General features: G+C 50.8%; 4 protein-coding genes across 4 annotated transcripts; 3 read left to right on the forward strand and 1 right to left on the reverse strand.

Moving 5' to 3' along the window:
- Window positions 1–5,857: 5,857 nt before the first annotated feature.
- J3458_015298 (uncharacterized protein) lies at window positions 5,858–8,796 on the forward strand. Its single transcript, XM_007815115.2, has 3 exons — window positions 5,858–7,078; window positions 7,137–8,231; window positions 8,291–8,796. Exons 1-3 carry the CDS (start codon window positions 6,608–6,610, stop codon window positions 8,675–8,677), a joined length of 1,953 nt encoding a protein of 650 aa, XP_007813306.2. The 5' UTR covers window positions 5,858–6,607; the 3' UTR covers window positions 8,678–8,796.
- A 136-nt stretch (window positions 8,797–8,932) lies between these two features.
- Window positions 8,933–9,421, forward strand: J3458_015299 (uncharacterized protein; the record flags this gene model as incomplete). The annotated part of the gene is made up of 1 exon (XM_066120740.1): window positions 8,933–9,421. The coding sequence occupies one exon, from the start codon at window positions 8,933–8,935 to the stop codon at window positions 9,278–9,280; it is 348 nt and encodes a 115-aa protein (XP_065974252.1). The 3' UTR covers window positions 9,281–9,421.
- A 480-nt stretch (window positions 9,422–9,901) lies between these two features.
- On the forward strand, window positions 9,902–10,162 carry J3458_015300 (uncharacterized protein; the record flags this gene model as incomplete). Its single annotated transcript, XM_007815114.2, has 1 exon — window positions 9,902–10,162. The coding sequence occupies one exon, from the start codon at window positions 9,902–9,904 to the stop codon at window positions 10,160–10,162; it is 261 nt and encodes an 86-aa protein (XP_007813305.2).
- Window positions 10,163–11,220: 1,058 nt separating this feature from the next.
- Window positions 11,221–11,665, reverse strand: J3458_015301 (uncharacterized protein; the record flags this gene model as incomplete). The annotated part of the gene is made up of 2 exons (XM_066120741.1): window positions 11,221–11,559; window positions 11,597–11,665. 2 exons carry the CDS (start codon window positions 11,663–11,665, stop codon window positions 11,221–11,223), a joined length of 408 nt encoding a protein of 135 aa, XP_065974253.1.
- Window positions 11,666–15,793: the final 4,128 nt, after the last annotated feature.

A 15,793-nucleotide genomic window follows, 5' to 3' on the forward strand; every position in this document is an offset into this window, starting at 1 on the left:
CCCCTTCTGGAACAGGAAGAGGCAGGACCTCGAGGCCTATGCCTACAACCTTGGATGTCCTGGTGCATTCATCACATTCAGCCCGGCAGATTTACACTGGCGGAGTCTCTACCAGCACATGCCCCGATATGATGAATGGCTGGCTGCGTCCGAGTCCGAGAGGATGGGTCTCTCGCGCCAACTTTTGCGTCAGAATCCTCACATTGCTGCTTTCCATTTCTACCGCCGATACTGTTTCTTTCGAGATATCGTGTTAAGCAAGAAGTTCAACATTACGGATTACTGGGATCGGTATGAATGGCAAGGGCGTGGCAGTCCGCACAACCATGGCCTGTACTGGATGGAGAATTGCCCAAGAGTCGACATGGTGGATGAAGCCGCTCGTGATGTTTTTGCACGCACGTGGGGATTCCACATCACTGCCATTAATCCTGAGCCGACTAGGACTATGCCCCAGGGTGAGGGTAACCCCCTGAGCGTAGATCCACTGAGTACAGAACTGACATTCCTGCGTCTCTCACAAATCGTCAACCGCTGCCAGCGCCACAGATGCAATACCACATACTGCTTACGCGTAAGGAAGAGAACCGTTGATCTGGCGAGGGATATGGAAGGCGCTGCTGCAGATATCGAGGCGGCCAATGCGGCCAATCCAGAGCGGGAGTGTCGTTTTGACTTTCCTCGTGCCTTGCGGGAGCTGGCCGCAGTGATCAGGAAGGAAGGCAAGTCGTACTATGTCTTCGAGGCGGCGCGGAATGACAACCTCATGAATCACTTCAATCCCGCCATTATACTAGGCTGGCTAGCCAATATCGACATATCTCCTTGCACCAGCCTACAGGCGGTTATTACGTACGCTGCCAAGTATTGCAGCAAATCTGAGAAGAAGACTGAGCCTTACTGTAAGCTTGCAGACCAGGTTTTGCCGCACACGGCACACCTTCAGCCGCTATTATCCTTCTCCTCTCGCCTGATGAATAAGCTGATTGCCGAGAGAGATTACTCGGCGCAGGAGATTTCCCATCTTCTCCTTAACATTCCTCTGCAGGAAGGCACGCGGATGGTGGTCTCTGTCGACTGCCGTCCTTTGGAGCAACATGCACGTTCGTATCGCGTGGATGAAGATGTCAACGAGACCGTCGGCAGCTACAGGAGGTATCTCGAGAGAAATGACCAGCACGAGGATGCAACTTACCTCGAGTACCTGCAATCGTATAATCTCAAGACGTGGAGGAGACTCGCTGCCAACGCGAAGAAGAGAGTCCTGTCTTACTTTCCTCGATACAGGTCCGTGGAGGCATCTCCCCAGTTTGGTGACTTCTGCCGTGTTAAATTGATGATGGCTCATCCGCATCGCTCTCCAGAGGAGTTGCTCACCGTGGGCGGGCAGCGGTTCGATTCCTTCGCGGCTGCGTACAGGTTTTGCAGAGAGCAGCACCGTGACACCCATGCGGACGATCATTATGGGGAGCCAGATACAAATGAATTGAGGGCTGAGGACGACGAATTTGAGCTTGAGGTCCATGAAGAGCCCATTGTGGATGAAGACTGGCATGAACTCGCCCGCATGCTTCCCGACCGCCCGCTGGAGGAAGAGGATATCGACATGCTCGGCCGCCGAGACATCGACATCAATTATGATTGGACCCCTCACGTTGGACGGTATACTGATGACGGTATTCTCAAGGGCGACTACTGGAAGCAACGCAAGGCGGCAAACCGCCTTGACCTTGATGTGGATCATCAGCCCTTGGAAGCTCGAGATTCCCTAAACCGGGATCAGCGCTTAGTATACGATACCGTGATGGACCACTTCCTGAATCAGGAACCCTCTCAGTTGCTGCTCCATGTGGATGGTGGAGGTGGTACCGGGAAGTCATACCTCATTAATTTGCTCTCCGCGCACCTCCAAGCCGCTGCTGCCGGGAGAGGGACACCTGTTTGGCGTGCCGCGCCCACTGGCGTCGCGGGAAATCAGATATCGGGCACTACTTTGCACTCCCTGTTACACCTTCCAATCAACAAGGACTTCAAGCCCCTCTCGCCCACTGACATGGCCCAGCTCCAGAAGAAGCTGAAGGACATCAACTACCTGATCATCGATGAGAAGAGCATGCTGGGACTGCGACAGCTTTCTTGGATCGATGACCGCCTGCGCGAGGCGTTCCCGAGTAGGAATGAGGAGTTCTTTGGTAGTCTTAACATCCTTCTGGTTGGCGACTTCTTCCAGCTTCCACCCGTGCTACAGAAGCCGCTCTATTACGATAAAGAGGTGCAGGGAGTGGAGATCAAAGGCAGGAACGCATATAGACGCTTCGATAAATCAGTCTTCTTGAAGGTTGTCCAACGGCAACGGGGCGACGATCAGAAGGCGTTTCGCACAGCTCTCGAGGAATTGCGGCTCCTCCAACTGTCAGTCGAGTCCTGGAAACTCCTTTCCGGTCGAGTACAGGCGAAGCTAGATGATCTGGAGGTCGCCAGGTTCGCCAACGCCTTGCGAGTATACGCCACGAAAGATAGGGTGAACGAATATAACCACTACCACCTCGACCGCCTCGGCCGGCCAGTCATTCAGGTCAAGGCTAAGAATGTCGGCCTTGGCGCGGCTGCGGCGCCTGATGACAAGGCGGGCAACCTTGCGAAGCAGATCCCTATATGCATTGGCGCCCGTCTGATGCTGACATCTAACCTTTGGCAGCCAGTTGGTCTCTGCAACGGCGCTCGCGGTACCGTTTACGATATCGGCTGGGCACCGGGGGCTGACCCAGTCCAAGACCCTCCCTGTGTTATCATGATGGAGTTTGACAAGTACAGTGGACCTGTGTTCCTGACCACCGCTGATGGCAGAAAGATTGTCCCGATTCTCCCAGTAGACAGGGACTTCCTCATCGGAAGCACTCTCTGCACTCGCACGCAGTTTCCCCTGATCGTATGCTACGCCATTACGGTTCACAAGTCGCAGAGCATCACTGAAGATGTCATCGTGACAGATCTCTCCTGTCGGGACTTTCAGACTGGTTTAAGCTACGTAGCTGTCTCTCGCGTAAAAACGCTCCAGGGCTTGATGCTGGATGCGCCCTTTGATCGTGGTCACCTGTTTTACGAGTCTCCACCAGAGGGTATGAAGATGAAGATGAGGGATGAGCGGCATAGAAGACGACAGGTCCTTACACGGAATCCATATAGGTCAGACCACGGCTCTGCATAACTAGATAGCTAGCTAAATGTAATGGCTTAATAGTTGCTTGGCCCAAGGACTCCCAGCCTTCGGATGATCGTACCCCTTGCACCCACAGCTCTAACGTGCAAGGGGTGGCGTAGTATTTTATCAGCACTCCTCTAGCGCTGGGACAGAACCTGTGCCCCAGCATGTTCCTGCAGCCACTGCACATTGCAGCGCCAATCAGATTGATGAAACATGGATCAGGCAGCATTCCCTGACGACGTTCTTCCACCCGAAGGCACATATGAATCACGCGAGTCCTTACTTGATGCTATCAATTCTTGGGCGAAACCTCGAGGGTACGCATTTACAACAGGGAAATCCCTCAAGACACCAAATGGCAGAGTCAGAGTAATATTCGCTTGTGATAGGAATAAACCTCCTCCAAGCCCTTCTACTGATCGAGTGCGACGCACTTCGAGCCGAAGAACTGGCTGCAAGTTTTCAGTTCTAGCCAAGCAATCGCTAGATGGTAGTACATGGGTCTTGAGCCATCGACCAGACATCGAATGTGCTAAACATAATCACGCGCCCAGCGATGATCCTTCTGCACACCCTGCCCACCGCAAGCTTGTGGGAAAAGATGCGGCGATCGTCTCCAAACTCGTGAAGTCTGGAACTGCCCCTCGAGAAATAAGGACCTACCTCCATAACCACTCAGAAACACTTGCAACTCAGCGGGATATATACAACCGGATTGCGGCAACCAGGAGAGATCTTCGCGAAGGCCAGAGCAGCATTCAAGCCCTAGTCGACCAATTAGATAACGAGGGCTTTTGGTGTCGCGTCCGCTTGGATGTAGACAATCGACTGACGGCTATCTTCTTTGCCCATCCTGACTCTGTGGCGTATTTACAATGCAACCCGGACGTATTATTGCTGGATTGTACCTACAAGACGAATAAACACGGTATGCCGCTACTCGACATGGTCGGAGTAGATTCTAGCCAGCGGTCGTTCTGTATCGCATTTGCATTTCTATCCGGTGAATCGGAAGAGGATTACTCTTGGGCGTTACAACATCTCAGGTCACTTTACCAGCGTGAACTTCCGTCAGTTGTCTTGACTGATCGATGCCTAGCTGCAATGAACGCTGCTGCACATTGGTTTCCAACGACCAAAGCGCTCCTCTGCCTCTGGCATGTCAACAAAGCGGTCCTCCAGCGCTGCCGGCCCTTTTTTGTGCAGAAAGAAAACGAAACCTCAGAGCGGGCAGAAAATGACACATGGGAAGAATTCTACACCTCCTGGCACTCGATTGTTGCTTCACCAAGTGAAAAGATATTTGACGAGCGCCTGGCCAAGTTTGAACTGAAGTATGGCGAAAAATATCCAGAGTGTGTAGGGTATATCAAGATGTATTGGCTCGAGCCGTACAAAGAGATGATCATTAAAGCATGGGTGGATATGCACTTGCATTTCGGCAATGTGGCCACCTCGAGGCAGGTGGCTTATACTATATGCAATTGACAAGACGCTAATGGAACGTTCCCAGGGCCGAGGGTATCCATTCACTGATGAAAGCACACATTAAGAAATCGAATTTGGACCTTTTCGACGTTTGGCAAGCCATGAAGCATGCCATCGCAAACCAACTCAAGGAACTTAAACATATTCGAGCTTCGCAACAGTTACGCACACCTCTAGATGTATCCGGGCTCATGTTCGAAGCAGTACGAGGTAGGGTTTCGCATGATGCTTTGCGCAAAGTCCAGGGGCAACGGCAGTTATGTCTACAAGAGCCACGTCAGATTCTATGTAGTCAGACTTTCACTTCGTCACATGGGTTGCCGTGCTCCCACACCCTCGAGAAGCTGGAAGAAGAAGCTCAGGGTCTTCTGTTAGAGCATTTTCACCCACATTGGCACTTAAAGCGAGGGGTGGCACTGCCAAAACCTGTTCTGGAACCTCGCCGGGCTGCAAACCAACTAAATAGGACTCAACCCTTAACGAGCACAAGACGCGAACCATCCGGTTTCGAGAGAATCCAGGGTAACAGAAAGGCTCCCACTTGCAGCGCATGCCACGTGGTAGGCCACATTATGACCTCGAGGTCCTGTCCGCTGAAGTTCAAGGGGTCGCCGGTAGTACCTCTGCCGGAAGCTCGAAGTTCAGTCACATTTTCAGGTGCCACGGCGGAAATGGCTCCTGCGGGTGTCTCTAAGGCCCCCCCGGAAATCGTGCCAACGACCCAGCAGTCGCAATGTTCAAATGCAGTGGCGGATGCCTTGGCAGAGATTGATCAACCCTCTTCCTTTGCAGCACGCATGCCACCCATCCGTTCATCTCCTCTCATGAGATTTAATACGTCGACTGACTTGGGGTCGCTTGCCACATCAAACAACGCGCCCGGCAGTCCGCCAATGTTGACCGTTGAAGGGCCAACGGTTGAGCAAGTCCAGTCTTTGTCTGGTGTCACCTTGGAAGAGCCGCGGTACGATTCCCCGGGTGCCATTTATGAGAGATATGTAGCTGCTAGAAATGCGTGGTACGCTGCGCAACCTGCTGGCAGCATCAAGACCAACCAGCAATATCGCAAAGCGATGGGGCTCCCACAAAGATACGACAAGCGGAGTTACGAGTGGTGCTTGGACTACAAACAAATGTCGAAGCATCGCGTCACTGCGACAGGGTCCAGAGAATGGACGAAAGAGGAAATGATGGCGTATCTAGACTGGAGCAACCAGGAAGATGAGCGGATTGAAGCCCAGGTCGCTCGGGAGATGGGTGATCATCCTTTGGCTAACAAGAGAAGAGGAATGAAAGAAATATGGAAGAGAATAGAGGTAGACAGTAATGAGCAACAAGCTTTGCACTCAGCGAATAGCGCGACGGAGGATTGCATTGTTGTCAAGTTGTAGATTAAACTGGAGAGAGTAACTAGTTGAAATGATCTTCCAGCCGGGTCTTGCGGGTCTGTCCCAGCGCTAGAGGAGTGCTGACATAATTTGGGCACCTGGGTGCGCTAGTCTATTTGGGCACCCGGGTGCCCATGTATCAGTCGCCACAATAACTCGTCCCCACACTGTTGGGACCATGGTTTTGTTCATGGCGCGATCCAGGGAAGAGAGAGGTACATCCTTGTCCGCCTCAACCGGAGAAATCCTGGGGACTGCAAACGCCAGGCACGGAAGAGGGACCCAAGAGCCTAGTTGTGCAGTGGTATCAAGGTAAGATAACCAGAGATATCCGGAAGCAATTGCAAGACTTCCGCTCAAACCGCCATTCTGTTGCGACTTAGTCAAGAGTCAGGTGCGTTGGCCCAGCACTGCCTAGGCCAGAGTGAGTCATATTTCTCTGGACACAAAGGAGGGGGCGCTTTGTTTCTTCTTCTATTCCGCAGCTCAGCTGCCTCAACAAATATCCTTTTCATTGTGAAAGAACATGGCGAATCTTACAACCTTTTCTGGCGACGTGTTCAACCGGCCACAGTTTGAATCGCTACTGAAAAGGCGGTTTTTCTTTACCGAAGCCTTCGAAGTGTACCGAACTGCACCCAACTACAAGGGAGACAATCGAGGCCTCTATGATTATGGACCGCCCGGTTGTGCTTTGCTAGCTAACATCGTCAACGAGTGGCGAAAGCACTTCGTTATCGAAGAGAATATGCTCGAGATCGACTGTACAGCCATTACACCAGAGGCAGTATTGAAAACAAGTGGTCACGTTGATAAATTTGCTGATTGGATGTGCAAAGACCCTGTCAAGGGCGAATATTTACGTGCCGATCACCTCGTTGCAACTGTGCTGGAAACAAGGTTGGCAAATAGCCAATCAGCTGCCCTTGACAGCAAGAGCAAGTTGGAAAGGTTAGGCAATGCCGAGGTAGAACAGTACCAAGAAATTCTTGCCAAAGTAAGACGTTGCTCTGCCAGTAAATGCCACAAGCTTTCCGAATCTAACCGGCAAATAGATCGACAACTACGATGGCCCCGAGCTTGGTAAACTCATTAGGCAGCTTGACATTAGGAACCCCAATGGTAATGGAAAGGTTGAAGAACCAACTGCCTTTAATCTCATGTTTCGGTCTACTATTGGCCCGAGTACAGCTTCTCCTGTGTACTTTAGGCCCGAGACGGCCCAGGGTCAATTTCTCAACTTCCGAAAGCTATTGGACTACTGCCAAGGGTCCATGCCGTTCGCATCCGCTTGCATTGGGAAGTCGTATCGTAATGAAATTTCTCCACGGTCGGGCTTACTCCGAGTTCGAGAATTCTTAATGGCAGAAATTGAACATTTTGTTGATCCGGAGAGCAACAAGCGCCACGAACGTTTTGGCGAAATAGCTGAAATTAGACTGCCGTTCTTGGATAAGCAGACGCAACTCTCTGGAAAAACATCCATCTCATCGATGTCCATCGGCAAGGCAGTCGAGACGAAACTTGTGGATAACGAAACCCTCGGCTACTTCCTGGCAAGAGTCTACCTATTCTTACTCAAGATTGGCGCAGATGCGCAAAAATTACGGTTCCGGCAACATCTCGATAATGAGATGGCACATTATGCATGCGACTGTTGGGACGCGGAGCTTCTGACGAGCTACGGCTGGATTGAGTGTGTTGGCTGTGCTGACCGGAGTGCATACGACTTGACTGTTCATTCTCGAGAGACTGGAACCGCATTGACCGTCAAAGAAGCCCGCGCCACTCCTCTTGAGGTTACGGAATGGAAAGCAACACTGGAAAAGAGGCTTGCGGGGCCTCGATTCAAGAAGGATGCCAAAAAGATCGAACTGGCAATGGGGCAATTAGATCAAGATCGTCTCAGACAATTAGCCACAGAGCTAGCTGAAAAGGACGTCATCACAATTTCCACAGACGAGCTTGCAAATGGTGCCAAATCTGTAGAGCTCACATCAGATATTTGCTCCATCAAACAAACCACTCGTGTAGAGACTACTCGGGAGTACACGCCCAATGTCATTGAGCCTTCGTTTGGCATCGGCCGGATACTTTACAGCATTCTGGAACACGTCTACTGGAACAGACCGCAGGACGTCGCTCGAGAGGTACGCAACATGGAACCTGCCCTTCTTTTTCTCTTCTATGCTGACTATAATTTCCGCAGGTGCTCTCGTTGCCTATCCTCGTCGCACCCGTCAAGGTTTTGCTTGTACCGCTCTCGAATAACCCCGACTTCAAGCCCGTAATCAAAAGCCTTGCCAGTCAGCTGAGAGCTATGGGTATTGCCAATAATGTAGACTCGTCTAGCGTTTCTATCGGCAGGCGATACGCAAGAAATGACGAACTCGGTACCCCGCTTGGAATCACGGTGGATTTCGACACTTTGAAGGACGAGTCCGTGACGTTGCGAGAACGGGACTCCAGGGTCCAGGTACGCGCATCTCAAGATGAGATTGTTGAGGCGATTAGAAATCTCACTGCCGGAGCTGAAACATGGGACGAAGTGTCCGAGAGGCTACCAGTGTTCACTGGGCAAGGTCAACAAGACTAGCGGCCCGGTATTGATAAAGACTTTAATGTTATATAACCACAAAACGAAGGGCCTGCTGTGAGAATTGCTACTTTCTACCTAACAGATGAATGAAAAAAAAGGAACTTGTGGTATTTTCGCCTCAGACTCCGGGAGTAGTGCATTGTCCTACTCTGTAAACAAGTTCGATTTGCCCGACCTTGTACAAACCGTGCATGGCGGAGGCCGCACAGTTGCCGTCGCATCAAATCGGTCAGCTTCTGTTCCCCTACTGACATGCAGTGTCACCAATATGCCGACTCGAGATTAGGTTATTGCTTCAATTGCACAGGAATGCCGGTTGGCAGTATTGCACGCCACCATGGACCAGCATCAGTAAGAGCGGCAGCTCTCGGACACTCGTCGGCAGACGATGGTTACGGTATTTGTTTGCTACTTTTTACATCACGTAATACTGCGTCGCTTCCCCGCACCCAAGATATTATATCGGAGTACTCTCTACCAATCATATTGTCTCGCATGGTTGCGTTGAATGACGGAGCTGGCTCAAAATGCTCCCCCATCAAGATCTATCTTGTCCTCCGAAGCGGCACGGCTCCGCCGTTGTACAGAGATCTACAGTAAAAGAGTATTGTATACTCCCAATTGTCTATAGATTTTTCATTCTATCGGTATCAAACACTTTTAAACTCTAACTCTATTTGCAAATACAATTCTTAGTAATACCCGTATATTAGAGTTTTAGGACATCCTTACTACGACGAGCGTAAAAATAAATTTATCAAAAAAAGACTAAAAACTCTATCTTATCTTAAACGACTACAGAACTGTTATATGTGACGTATAAAATGCAGTCAAGGCCGTTCATATCAATAACCTTGTCGCGACGAGCACACGCATGCAGCTTTTGTGGCTAAACTGAAATACAGCGCGTACTAGAAAATCAGAGTGGGAACAACAAACGTTCACCTCATGGACTACGTTCTAGAAGTGCGGAGAAAAGACAGTTTCAGGACGTCATCTCGCAATGCTGACAAGATTCATCGACGCCAAGAGGTACGGCATCACCTGCACCCTCACAACTGTTTTTAAAAGTATAAATAGACTCCAAGCATCCCACATGAAAAGTTTACTGAAGAGAATAATCATCAAGATTCCGAGTAAGAAGCAAAAAACACAGTCTCAAAACTTCACACACAATTTTCAACCTTTTACACCCGACACTTTTTTATCTCCAACACCAAAATGCGCTTCAGCTCTGTTACCATGCTCCTTGCCGGTCTGGCCAGCGGCATTAATGCTGGCTACGTCGATACTTGGGAGGAAGAAATGCCTCTTGGAGGATTCATCGGTACCTTTGATATATTTTCGAACGAACATTGCAGCCAGGGAGGCAAGGGCATCACCGTCACTACGGACGACCATCAAGGACCGCTTCAGCACGGCGTAAAGTCGGTCAAGTCCTACGTTCAGCATCAGTACTGTAAGTTGTTCTTTGAACTTTGAGGACCAGCATGTTGACGTGGGAAAATTATAGTGTACATCTATGATACTGGCGCCCCCAGAGTTCTGAGAATTGCCCCTGGGGATTCGCGCTGCCATCAGATCCATGGCCGTGCCCAATACTGGAGAGTTCTCCCGTTTTAAATGGTAAATGCATAGCCTGATGGTCGTATGAGTCCGTATATAGGTTTTGCCCAGGTCGCTAGGGTAGTTCTTATATCACAATGCCAAGTAGGGGCTCTATGCGAGCTTGTCAGGAAAGTACTGAGGTATTCTACAGAAATAAACATACACCCATCCTAAGGCTCGCTTTTTCTAACATAAGGCCAAATAATTGAGTGACAGTAGTGCCGGCTCCAAAGCAACGCGGCCCAGCCTGTGTATCTAACCTCCCTGGAAACCGTAGTAGATGGTCCAATCGACTCGCAGCAGAGTGATACGGCAGCATGTTATATGGTAAATATTCCATTGCCACTACCTCTACACCACTCCCTGCTCCATCGCACCCCTCTCTTCTTCTTTCTCTTTGCCATTGGTCATCTTCCAAAACAGAGCAGGTTACCTGGAGACCGGAGACACACGGATCGCCGGGACCTTGTGCCAAACTGGGACAAACAGCGTCTTATGCCACCCGAGAAGTACTTCAAAATATATATATACATATAATCTGTAAGTATCGGGCAACGTCATCCCAATTTTTTCGAGAACATTCAAAACCGTTCTTATCAAATGGGTTGCACGTTGAGCGATTTCCTTCACCTTGGAGATCATACTTACCTTCTCAGACCGCACATCCAACTCATGCGTCCACGTACTCCGCGGCTGGGTACGCAATTTCTAATAAATCCTAGCCAGATCAACAGGCTGCATGAAATGAGCCTCGACATCGCCCAGCTTCTCGTCACCCGCGCGTTCCCACAGTCGACGCACGCCGCCAATCAACTTGCCATCAACGCCCCCATCAACAATTACATGAGCTGCGTGGATGCCATGGCTCTGATACTCCCGCGTCACAATCTGTGCCAGCGCCCGAAGCACAGACTTGCCGGGCGACAAGCTGCTCAAGCCAGGTATGCCGCGCCGCGAGCCCGTCGCCCCCGTATAGATGATTGTCCCCCCCGACCAGCCTCAAGCATATCTGGGAGAACGCACTTCGTCGACCAAAACGCGCCCAAGAGATTAATCTTGGTGAAGCTCTCGAATTCCTCTGCTGTCGTGTCCAGGATTGAGCGCCCGTTGACGCGACGTGCGCCGGCGTTGTAGACAAGCACCTGTACGCTTCCGAGCTCGTGGCGAATTTTCCGGAAGCTGGAGTTGACGTCTTCTTCCTCGCGTAGGTCGGTGCTGTAGTATCTTGCCGTATCCTGGCCAAGGTCCGCTTGGATGCCCCTTTGGATGGTCTGCAGCTTTTCTGTGGTGCGCGCAATCAAGGCTTACGACAAACCCGTGCGAGACAAGCTCGCGGGCGACGGCGACAACGGGCTTTCTTTGCGGGTTGTACGACATGTTGCCTCGTTTTGAATGATGCTCTGTGATTTTTTCCAGGGGGCGAGTGGGCGGCTCCTGGGATGAGTAGCTTATACATGGCTGTCCGGCATTCAAAGTCTGCCGAGGGCCGAGTTGTGATGAGTGATCTCACCGAGCTTTATGATACACATGGCACACGTATACAAGCCACGCATTACTTCAATTACAACGTCGTCATCAGCTCTAAACAGCTTTGCACTACAGTAGCTAACGAGTTACGTGGCAATTTCACCAAACACTACTGGCCCACGGTTTTCCGCCCGTCTCCTTTGCCAAATCCAGCATTTGCATCCACGCAACAGGGCCACTGCCCAGCACCACGCCGTTCTGATTCCCCAGCCCGTGGTCAGAATGGTCGATTTTGCCTTCCCCCATCAGGTTGAGTGGGATTTCTTAACAATCACATCGTGAAAACCTCGCCTGGTTGCCGTGCGTCATCCTTCACAACCGCCTTGCCGCTACGCCGTTTGTTCGTTCATTTTTGACAACTTTAAATAGAGTTGTGACACAAAATTCGACAACGGGGGTTTTTTCTTTTTAAAGCAATTGCTCGCGCTGCATTTGTTGCAACGATTTGTGATCAAGGCCTACCCTAGACTTTTGTGTCGAGTGTGGTTTGGCTCGCGAAACCGCTTGTTAGACCTGTTGATGGAGAAAGGTTTTATTACAACAATGAATGGAATGAATATTTGGACTAAAGGTGTTGTATTGCGCATTAAGCTACATCGTCTTTCACGTTGGATATGTAGGCTGCTGTTAGGTAGTTGCGCCGGCCATCACGAGTCACAATATGAATCGTGTACAGAGTACTAGAAACCATCAAATACCAGACTCTCACCGTTTCGGTTAGACATCGGACGACATAATTCATTCTTGACTGTCTACGACGACACAATCAAGGGAAGAACTGGCAGTATGGCCATGCGACAAACTGGAGTCGGGGGGTACTGTTCCTGCTTCTAGCCGACAGATCGGAGAGCAGGAGAGTTGCCTTGCCTGCGTCGGATAATAGAGTCTGGTGGGCCTCGAAGCCGGATGACCAGACTGGTCCTCCGAGAGACTGAATGATGGTTGTCGCGAAGGCTGTGGGAAATTGCAACTGTCCACCGTTTTCCCAGTTTCTGGTCCCGCATCACCTTGCAACACCACCACGGCTACTCCGCATGCATGTGTGGAGATACTGCAGCCAATGCTCTGGGGCAATAGTCTCAGCTGGATATCGGCAGGAAGTGAAGAAGAAGGTCCTGTCTTTCTAGAATGTGCAGATTAAAGATGACCAGCACTAGGAAGGGTTCTCCACTTTTGGTAGTGCAGCTGGCAGGCGCCACGGCAGTTGGAAGAATTACCCGTTGGACCAGCTGCGGATCACCAACAGGCCTTCTCCGGCGCCGGGGTGAGTTCTGAGTCGCCCGGGAGCTGCCGAGAGGAAATATGCAACTTGGTGTGAATGCTGATTGACGCGGAAGGAGCTGCGAGATCTCCCATGTGCCATCAAACATTCGCTCCTTCCTGGAAGGTCTCCCACCCACCGCCAATGGACCTCTGTTTCCTTGTACTAGTGACAGCTACGACCTGCTATTGCGGAAACCCTCCACAGCATTGAAAGCCCCTCATTGCCGTACGGCTGGCGTAGGACTAGATACCAGTTGACACGACATGGAATGCTTCGGCTTCCGGTACGGAGTACGCCATCTGCGCTTCTTCTCAACGCGACGCGGCGAAGCCCACTGGCGCGATTGGTTGTTGGCAACCTCAACAAGTCAGCGCCCCGCCTCCCCCCCCATGGGCGCATCTTCATTGTGAAGCGCCCTCGACAAACCAAGCCAACAATAGCTCTCATCTGGAATCAGAACTATGCCGGAACGCCACGCAGCGAGAAACCCTGTTTCTGACCGCCGACTTCCAGACCACTTTGTCAATGTCATTCACCCTTTCGTGTGCTCGTACCTGACTCCACCAATCCGTCAGTGGCTTTTCTTGGTTTCGGGTCCAAGCCATCCACCATTCAGCACGGTACGTTTGTCGAGAAAATACTGACAAGGCCACCTACCTAATGTCCAGTACGGGTGTTGTGCCTACCCACCTGCCCGCTTCGAGCCATTTTCCAGGCCCGTAAATGCCCGGGTTGACGATTTCAATGGGACAAATACGCGCAGTTCCGCACCAAATACCCACGAGGACCCGTCTTTAGCTTAAGGCTCCTGTAAGTCTATGCTGCGTGCGAACTCTTCGAGTATACGGCGATCTGCGAATCGGTGGAATGATGGAGAAGACGCCGATTATAGTAGCATCCCGGGTATCTCATTGTTGAGATGAAATGCAAAAATTCTCCAGCCGTCGGTAATGGACTTTGCGCTTGCGATCCCAGCCAAAAAGCAATGTACTGCCGTCTGATGCGAACGTTGGACTGCTCTGTAGTCTGCAGCAGAAAGCAATAACTATTCGCCCATCTTGAGGTCCACCAACGCCACCGTCCCTGGACCCCATGGTACATGAAGTTTCGCTAGCACTTATTGCCTCAGACTGCACATGAGAGGCGTTGTCTCGGCCAACAATCTCTGAGTCAGTTAACACATCATGTTGAAACGGTGCGCTTGACTCTGTACCACTGGTTCCTGGGAGTCTACTTTGGAAACCCATTGAGCCCCAACGGTGTGGCTGTCAAACTGTACTACGGAATCATATGTCATTTGCATATCGGACAGGGACATCTGGACATCAGTTCTCTCACGCACGGGTCTTGCGGGAGGTGAGCCAGGTCTTCACTCTTGGCTTCGGGTAGTGGCGCCTATCATCCCCTCAAACAGGATTCTGGTCTATTAAGGCGGCTCGACTTCCGGGCCACTGCGTCTTCTAGATTCTGGAATAGCCGTCTATATAAACACCCCATCTCGTTGGATATACTTTTCGGCATTAAATGTTGATGGCTCCCGTTTTCAATTTTAGAGATTGAGACCGTATTTTTCTGGGCCAACAACGTCGGACAATATGAAGCTGTGGACTTCCCTTTGAGGAACGATGCCCCAATATTAACGCAGAGGCATGTTCGAATGCCGCGATAGGTATTCTTCTGGATGGATCGATGCTGGCTATTCCCTGATGGCAATTGAAGATGCTCAACTTGGACTGGAAAAAGAGGGTTAGAGTCGGCCTGATGTTCGGTGTTGGTGCATTATCTGCTGAGCCGTTACCATTTATATAACCCCAGAGCACTGCTAACAATGGCTGTCTGCAGTGTTACTATAGTGAGTATCTTGCGCCTCAAATCACTGATCAAGTTTGGATCCGATTCTACCAATCCCACGGGGGACTTCTTTAATGACGATATTTGGTCAGTTGTTGAGATCAACGTGGCCCTAATCTGTGCCTGTCTACTCTCGTTCCGTTTACTCCGAGTTCGACTATTCCCTCGGATACTTGGCACGTCCCAGCAGTACTACGCCAAGTATGGAACAAAAAATGCACACAGATCGTCAACAAGACGGGCCAGCCGACCGATGGGAACGACGTCGGTCTCGCATGTTGAAAGGTCACAACACAGCCGAGAGCCTCCGTGGCAACATATCACCTCCCAGAAGTTAAGCTGCCGTGTCAGATCTGTGAGTCGCCAACTTTGTCCAGGCAAAGTACAAAGATGTTAGGCTGCACCTGAGTACCTAGTACCTACCTAGGTGGGTAGTAACATCAGTGATGGGCCACTAAGAGAGCAATCTAGTACGGCGCCGGCATGTATAATATTGATGATTCGCATCAATGGTCCAAAGTTTGTGTTTCCCCGCGTCCCTTGTGCGGCTCGAAGCGCTTTATTCCGAATATATCCGTCTCCAAGGTCAGCTGGAGCGGAATCGCGAGTATCATTAACTCGTGTCCCTGCATCAGCCGAAAGAATCCTCCGCTAGAGGCTGTGAGGGGTCCTTTACACCCGTTATTCTAAATTACTTATCAATTCCTTGGTCAACAGGGCGGGTCCCAGTCCTGTTGATGTTCAGCGCAGCTCACTGAAACGTGGAACGACCCCGTTACCGGAGAGAATATGGGGCTGGTTTGCAGGACGGCCAGGCACTACCGCGGCGTTTCCATACTTTGCCTCTGCCAGGAAAATAGATT

The sequence above is a fragment of the Metarhizium acridum genome, assembly GCF_019434415.1.
Source record: "Metarhizium acridum strain ARSEF 324 chromosome Unknown scaffold_350, whole genome shotgun sequence".
Taxonomy (NCBI): Eukaryota; Fungi; Ascomycota; class Sordariomycetes; order Hypocreales; family Clavicipitaceae; genus Metarhizium; species Metarhizium acridum.